Source organism: Apis dorsata, unplaced genomic scaffold (assembly GCF_000469605.1).
Source record: "Apis dorsata unplaced genomic scaffold, Apis dorsata 1.3 scaffold_56, whole genome shotgun sequence".
Classification (NCBI taxonomy): Eukaryota; Metazoa; Arthropoda; class Insecta; order Hymenoptera; family Apidae; genus Apis; species Apis dorsata.
The window spans coordinates 831,177-840,038 of record NW_006263356.1 but is presented as its reverse complement, the minus strand read 5'-3'; the positions used below and the strand labels follow the sequence as shown (position 1 = coordinate 840,038).

Here is an 8,862-nt window from a genome sequence, read left to right as displayed (position 1 = left end):
CAATTTATTATATCCAGATCTCGAGTTTTTTTTTTTTTTCGAGATTTATTTATTTATTTGTTTATTTATTTTTTTTTTTACTTATTCGTTTCGATAATCTCGTTCACCATGCCTATCTATATTCCCTCTTCATTTTTTATGGAACGAGTTTAACGAGGGAATTTACAAACTCGCTTCGACGATTTTGCGTTTTTACGTAAGGATTATGTAAATATTCGAATTAAGAAATAGACGAAATAGTTTCAAGTCTGGCAAGGGATCAGGTCCTTTTCTATTTTTAATAGATACGCAGATCGATTGAAATTTATTAATTCGAATAGAGAAATTAAATTTTATTGAACGGGTATTTAAATTTGATTGATTTTTTTTTCCCCCCCTTATCTTCTAATAATTAGACCTAGACTTAATACTTATTCGCTTGCTATATATATATATATTATTATAAATTTAAATATGATGTGGAAAAATATATAAAATATCGAAAATGTGAATTGACAATTGATATTCGAAAAATTTATTTTTTGAAAACTTTTCTGGGTATTTTAATTCAATTTAAAGAAAAAGAAAAACGATAAAATATATACGTTCGTGTTCCATAAGGTTAAATAAATTTAAAACTTGGAATTAAAGTAATCCGTAAATGGAGAGAAAGATAAAACACAATAGATCATAGTTGAAACGTTAAGTGAATCGAGTCGATAAAATAGTATTATAGTAAAGACTTTAAAAGATTATGGAAGATTAATGACGAAGAAAAAAACGCGAGGATTCTAACTGGTAACCTTCGTAAAACGGATCATCCGGAGTTACGATCTATGGGATCGGCGCCATTCCCCGATCATGTCGACTTTCAAATTATCGACAAATCCTTACTTTATGGTTTCTGTCGTAAAAAGAAAAGAAAAAAAAAAAAAAAAAAAAAAAAAAAAAAAAAAAAAAAAAAAAAAAAAAAAAGGATTTCTCGACGTTCGAATATATCACGCGACGATTTATTAATCTCGATGATGATTATTTTCTAAAGAAAAAATTGAAAAATAAAATAACTAATAATAAAACGCGTGGATTGTTGACGATATTTTAAAAAAATGATCAAAGTTTTCTTTTTTTTTTTTTTTTTGTTTCTTCGATTCTCTTTCTATTTTGTTTTAAAATAGAAATTTAAAATTTAAATTATTTACGATGTATATTTGAATAATAATAATTGCGCTCTCATTGTGAATAAAAATTTAATAAAAATAACTGTTTATATAATATCTAAATATAAATACGAAATATTAACTATATTAAACGCGTTGATAAAATAATTGATCAAATATTAGTAATAGAAAAGTGCTATTGAAAATTATCCACAGAGATTACATTCTGACGACAACACGATAATAATATGTTCTAAAATATCTAATTCATCGCTTTTATTAACCCTACAATAATCCATCAGAGTCTATTATTACCCGAACAGAATATCCCAACAGGATTCACGAATATAAAATTTTCAGATAAATAAATATACTTGTTTATACAATACGCTATCTAAGATCCAAATTTGTAAATATTCCACTATTTTAAACCATATTAAAAAAAGTTACCAAATTATCGATATTCGTTTCACACGAATTCAATAAAAGAAGAATCTTTCACGATCCTTCGATCCGTGGTGACAGGCCATTTAAAAAAAAAAGAGAGAAAAGAAAAGAAATAGCCACGTGGTCACCGAGCGTCTCCACGAGTCCTCTGAAAACCAGGAGGCCATATAACTCGGGATCAGGGTGATGCGCCATTTTGCGCCTTACGCCGACAATTTACCGGACCACACACGTACCAAGTGCCATCTCGAAAAGCTCGCCCCTCGCGTGGGATGCGCCCTGTCTCGGATCTGATCTTACAGATATTTACGATTTCGCCCCGTCTCTGCGTAGGTATACTTTATAGATATCCGCGAATACACCGTGACTGTTATTTACCGCGACGTACGTCGCATTCGTTCCGAGAAGACACTTACTTATCACTTATTCTCTCTTTCGTTTGACTTTTTTTCAGTATTTACTCGTAATTATTACGTATTATATACTGTAGCAATGATACTATCGAAATATTCGATATATTCAATATTAAAGTTTAGAAAGAAGATAGGAAGTATCGATCGGTACGTATCTTAATTTTAGGTTAGGTTAGATTAGGTCGTATTATTTGGCGTCAGTTATCGATATCGATAACTTGAACCTAACCTAACACGATGAAAAATATCGATATGTAACTTCGATATTTTTCTTCTTAACAATAATAGTAAGTTAAATAAGCTATTACTTTATACTATTACTATATTTAAAACTTTTAATAATAAATAATTTATAATATATTAATAACTAAGTAATCTTAGCTGATATTAATATGTATCGAACGAGTATCGATAATTTCGAGCAGATATCAAAGAGGTATCGATTCTAGAATTTATTATTGGTTATACTTGAGCGATTTAAACAGACGGATAAAAAATATTAGTATAAAAATTATTAAATTAATTTTGCGAAACAACTAAAGATGGCAAGATACAATTCGAAAATTTCTCGAGTCCATACGTTTACACAATTTCTTTTTTCTCTTTTTCTTTGCACAGTGTCGTTGTCCACCAACGCTCATCAACCTCATCAACTCACAACCGCGACGAATCTAGGGATTTTATGGCACAGGTAAATTATACGAAAGTAGGTAGCGTTTCATCATGATATTTTCTTGGAAATTTTATTCTTTTTTTCTTTTTTATCTTGATTAAATTGTTGTGTGAAAGAAATATATTTTACATTTAAGGATATATCTCGAAAAATTGAAAAATTTCATTAATTTCAAGATATTTCGCTCTCGATATTATACGTATATTTGAACATTTTTAACGAAGTAAATATTGAAATTTTGTCAAAATTTATCACTATTTTGACAAGTGTTAGAAATTTCGAAAGAATTAATGGTTAATTATAAAACTCGAAATGGAATAATTTGCGACGAACTTGTAAAAATATTTAAAATTTAAAAACATTATTTGAAAATAATGATAAATTTGCAAGATTTATAACACGCTAGAACTTTGTAAATTTTATGTGATGAATTCTTTGTTGATGAATTCTTTCTAAAATCTGCGTTTAGTAAAAATTATTTTAGCGAATGAACGAATAACGAACACTACAAATATTGCATAATATTATACATCTTAATCGATACAAATAAATACATAATAATACTAACCTATCATTTAATACGAATTTGTTTACATTCCTAATAACGCAATAAAGTTCTATATTGGAGTAAAAATCTCTAAAACCTCGATAAATTCAAAACAATTACTTTAATTATCCAAATACAAAATTTCATCCATAAATAATAAGTCCAAAAAAAAAAGAAAAAAATTATCCAGTCAACGTTCCAACGTATGTCTTTCAAATATCTTTCACATACCTTCATGACTGCCTTAAGTACAACGATCCAGAGACACTTTCCTTTATTCGCCGATCCCTAATAACTTCTGGTTATCGGTCACAGGAGAGTAATCCGCAGCCTCAATAGCATCGCGTAAAATCGCACGAACAAATATAATTCGCGACCCGCAAGCAAGCGATAGCTACGCCCGAGGAGCGCAGCATGGCCCGAGACTCGATACGCTCGGCGGTATAATAAACGTAATTCCTACACTACACTACGAGCACGGGGAGAGAGAGCCGCGTATCGTATCGGAGAGAAATAGGCGTGGCCGAAGCGGTCGGGTGGGCACGAGCGTTGCGCCGTCTCCGATTGGCTGAGGTACGGTACGCCCAATGACACGAAACTCGGTCTACCGCGAGACGCACACGCGCACGCCGTTATCCCCCACTACGACCTGTGATACGAGTCTTTCTCGATTGGTCGCGAGTGCCGCGTGTGAAAAAGGATCGTTCTTGAAGATCTTTCTCCTGGGATGGGGTAGCCCCGCGTAATTGTCGAGCGTGTTGTGATAGGTTACGACGAGAAGTATTCTCTCGGTTGGCAAGTTTTCGGGGGATTTCGAAGGAAACTGGGAATTTTTAAGATGTTTGGCAAATAACTGCGTTAATTTTCCACGATCGAAAATCTTCTTGCTCGGTTTTGATTATGTTTGTTTATGGAGCGAAATATAGATTGCTGAAGTTCGGTTAGAAGCTCTAGTTCGGTTAGATAATTTTGCGAATGATTTTAATATTAAATAAATGATTTAAAAATTATTATTATAAAAAGATCTATGGTTATTTTTTTTTTTTGTTATATCGAAAGAATATAATATAAGTTATATAAAAAAACTCAATTTAAGTTACATTAATATAATATATCGTTTGATACTTCGTAAAATTTTAATAATTAATCCGTTTTTACCATGAAATAAAAATTACTATGTTAAATAATAAGAGGAAATTCGAGTACGAAAAATTCTGCAAGTTGTATCGATCACGATACATCATATTTTCGCATTTTCACATATACAATATGACTGTATGAGTGTAGAGCCTTACTCACATGCGACGAATATAATAAATAACAATACTGGCTACAGGTCCAGGGCTCCGCATAGCTTCGCCCTACCTGAACTGCCGCGACGCGTCATTAAAATTATTTATGGGGAAATAAGAATCCGAAGAGCCTTTAAGTCCACCTCTCGGAGGTTTGCATGGGATATACCCCTTGGTCCACTGTATCTCTTATCCTCGATCCCCTTTAGGTCGGCACCGTCTGTCCGGGCTTATGGGTTAGTAGATTAAACTCACGCTTCTCGCGTGTCCAGTGCATAAGTTTGAACGCGTTTACATGGCAACGTTCCCTGTACATAGATGAATACGAAATCGTATCTCTGATACGCACAAATTTAATCAATTGTTTCTTTTTATGTAATTTCAATTTTTCTTTATCGATTGATATAATTATATCTTGATAAGATAAGATATTAAATTTAAGAGTAAAAGGGAAATTGATAATTGGTAACTTAACCTAACTTAATCAAACATTCAATATAACTAGCATTATAACTAGCATTATAACTAGCATTATAACTTAGCAATAATCGTATTATTATATTATAACTAATGTTACTAAAACACTCAGAAAATATATATAGAGAAAAATTATTTTTTTCCGATATCTCAATAAATTATCGAGATAGAAAAATTTAAAATATTCGTCTTGCGATTTGTGTGAAACTTCAGAATGATCGGTAAAATGTATGAGCGAATTGTAGCGATGACAATAAAAAATTAATAAATAAAAACTAATCTTTTCTTTGCACAATGTACGGAGAAATTACATTGGAATAAAAATGATTTAAAAGATTAAGATTCATTATCTTTAAAGTTATAGAGATTCAAAATTTTCCTATTATAAAATTTTAATATTTTTTTAATCAAGATTTTAATATAAAATAAATTACGTGATAATAATTAATTCACAGATACTAACGTATATATCTTCCTCGTGTCAAGATCATTCGCCAAAAACACCGTCTGTAGCATGAGCAAACAGACTCCCAGCTGCATCCCCCTAGGTTGTCGGTAATCTCGTGGTTAATCCAATTTACTATGTACCTCCGTTTATTCACGTGATTGAAGCGGCAGATATTTAGCATATCGATCGTGTAATTATCTCGAAGTCGACGCCACCGCCACCTCTGCCGGCCTCTAATAGGTAGAAGACCGGTATGGCATCGGGTCGGAGTGAACCCATGAAGATGAAGAGGTAACGCCGTAGGAGGCGAGAAAATAAAAAGTAAGAAGCCAGGAGGAACTCTCAGCTGGGGGTCATCCATGGTGCAAAGGGTTTTCATTGGTCGAGTTTCGACGATCGACCACCTGGCCACATAGTTACACCTTGTAAACGGCCGGTGTCTACCGATGCTAATAAACAGAAACGGATACGCTCGCGTCCACTATGGGAGATTAATCGGTACGGATTTGTCACGGACATCGTTATGAGGCTTTCTTGAGTCTCGCCTTTCATTTCATCTTTGGATCTAAATTTCAACCGAGAGTACCGAGATGCAAAGTTTCATAAGATTCGCAATAGTAGGAAATATAAACGGACAAATATAATTCTTATTATCACTTCATAAATTTGCACTTTCATAAATTTTAATAAGGAAACAAAAATTTATATGTTATATGAAATTTTACTAATTATATAAATTTATTTGGTAAAATAAAATTATTAGGAAAAAATTTATAAGTTAAAATTTCAAATTCGTTTTCTATGAATGTAGTTAGTTAATAATATACATAAGAACACTACTATTCAATTAATGAATGACAGTCTAAATATTCTAATTCTTTTATACATACTTGATCAAAGATTAGAAAGAAAAGAATGAAAAGAAAAGAAATTCACGAAAAAAAATACACGAAAAAAATTAATCTCCATTTCGATAATAAAAAAAGAAAATATATGTATATATCATGTCTGTCCGAGATTTGAATGCAAAGATTAAAAAGAAAAAAGGAAGAGACAAATGCAAGAGCAAAGCTCACTTACATAGATTGTAGGGAAGATATGTATATCTGCTATACGAGTAATCTAAATAGACTTTTTTACCGAGATAAGCACGTTCGTTTGAATCGGATGCTATTGTATCTGCCTGAACGACAATCATTCGACCGTGGGACACTTGTCGTCGATAATTTAGCCCTCGATCTCGACAAGCCATCCGAAAAATTTTCTCGATTGATCAGGACAAAGGGACCACGAAGAGACCGAAGTATCCACAAGTGCGTATTTCGAAAGTGAATAGCAACACCCTTCTTTGAAAATCAGCGGGATACTAATTGCGCTGTCGACCGCGAGAAAACCAAAATTCAATGGCGTTTTAAATGTCCAACATTAAGATCATAATAATAAAATAATTTCTAGTCATTTTAATATATAATAGATTAACTTTATAAATTCAATATAGTATCTTTATAAGATCTTTAAAATTATCTTTTAGATGATCAAATATTCATAAAACTTAAATCCTCTTGAAATAAAATTTTATCGTAAGAATATACGATAATATAAATTATATTGGACATGAAGAAAAAGAAAATTGATAGGTTAACTTCAAATAATTAATCGAAAGATTTCTCATACCTTCCATTATTGGTTCTCGAATTTCCCGGACACTTTTCACACCGTTCTTCAAAAGAGAAATGTTCACAAACAAGAATCTTGACGCTTATTATCATTCGAACTTACATATGAGCTACACACACGCGTATACATAACCTCACTCTCGTTCACGCGCGCACAGTCATTGGTAACGAAGGATTCTACCATGCTGTCAATTCTTTCCACCACATGAAAAGGACACCGATATTATTAATGCTCTCTCCACACTCCGTTACTCGAAAGCTAACGATTATTTACCTCGAAATATTTATACCGTATCTCCATACACACCCATTATCGCGGGTGTATGATAAATGCCTCGTATGAAAAATCGATTTTATTGTCGAGAACAGGCCTCGTACCGATGCAGCCCGAGCATTCCATCCGTCTGTCTGTCCATCCATCCATCCGTTCTTCACCTCTATCTCCTCTCTTCTTCTATATGTATAGTCCACTCTTCCCATTTGTGTTCAGGATATAATCGCGTATACGCGAGTTCCTCTACCGGATCGTTTCCATATACGTTCGTTTCTATATATATATAAGGTGAAGTTTCCAATGCAATTTTCTTATTCTAAATTTTAAAACAAATCAAAGATTTTTAAATACAAACTCAAAAATATATAAATTGATAATTTATTTATTAAATTATGAGCAATTTAAGTTTGCGTTAGATGTAGAGAAATAGAAACAAATAATAGAATTTATCTTCATTTCATCCTCTTTTCGTCTCACATGTTTCTTAACACCCTGTATATACGTATGGTGGTCCATCGGTGATGGATACGCCTACTTTTGATATTTCGGTGATCAATAACGTTTCTTGGTGCCATTCGCGGCGAAGGAAGATCCATTATTCACCCGCAGTCGCCGGTGAATAAATAATTTACCACGTCATACCAGCACCATCAAGTGACTGACTTCGCACCGACCATCTAACTCATCCGCCGATGATACGAGATATCTGTGTTCGTTTGTTAACCGTACAAACCGCTGCTTCACCTATCTATGTGTATATATACGCATATGCCTACCTATGTGCCCTGATCACCGTCGGATCTTTTGCGATCGTGCCGTGGCTATGGAAAACCAATGCAAGAAAACGTTTGGTAAATGATATATGTGAATGCAATATACGATGGAACACAATTTGAACACATACCAGTGCTTTTTCTTATTTTTTATACTTCGTTGGACATTTTTATTTGAGTTTTTGAAAATTTTTTTTGTGATCAATTTGTGAAGATGTTATTAATAAGGAAAAGAGATTAAAAATAACTTTAATATTATAAATTTTTAATGCATTTGAAAAATTATAGTTAAAAACTATTTCATAAAAAAAACATTTCATTGATTTGTAAAGTTTGCAATTAGAACTAAGTTTAATTCTATTCTAAGAAATCTAAATCGAAATTTAACTCAAATCTAAATTTAAAATCAAAACTAAATTTAGAGTTAAACTTAAACTTAAACCTAAACTTTTGAAATACCTATATTTCTAAATGTATAATATAAATTTGAATTTTTATAAATTAAGAAATTTAATTCTTATTTAATTTTTTTTCCATTTTCTGATCATTTTATGTTAAAAATTTGTTTTTTTAATTGTAACAGATAACAATAAATAACTAAATAATAGAAAAAAAATTCTAGTTATTTTCTTATTATTCTTATTATTTATTAAAGTAATTCAATGAATAATTTACACGTTTACTAAAAATTTTCATTATAAAGATC

General features: G+C 31.7%; 1 protein-coding gene across 2 annotated transcripts in view; it reads right to left on the bottom strand.

The window, feature by feature from the left end:
- Positions 1–4,080, bottom strand: part of LOC102673401 (LIM/homeobox protein Awh-like) — a 21,895-nt gene extending 17,815 nt beyond the window's left edge. Inside the window, exon 1 of one of the 2 annotated variants that reach the window (XM_006609464.2) lies at positions 3,448–4,080. In XM_006609464.2, the coding sequence (XP_006609527.1) occupies positions 3,448–3,453 (6 nt within the window). In that variant the 5' untranslated portion in view covers positions 3,454–4,080. The remainder of the gene's footprint in view (positions 1–3,447) is intronic. The other variant, XM_006609463.2, reaches the window with a different exon arrangement.
- Positions 4,081–8,862: the final 4,782 nt, after the last annotated feature.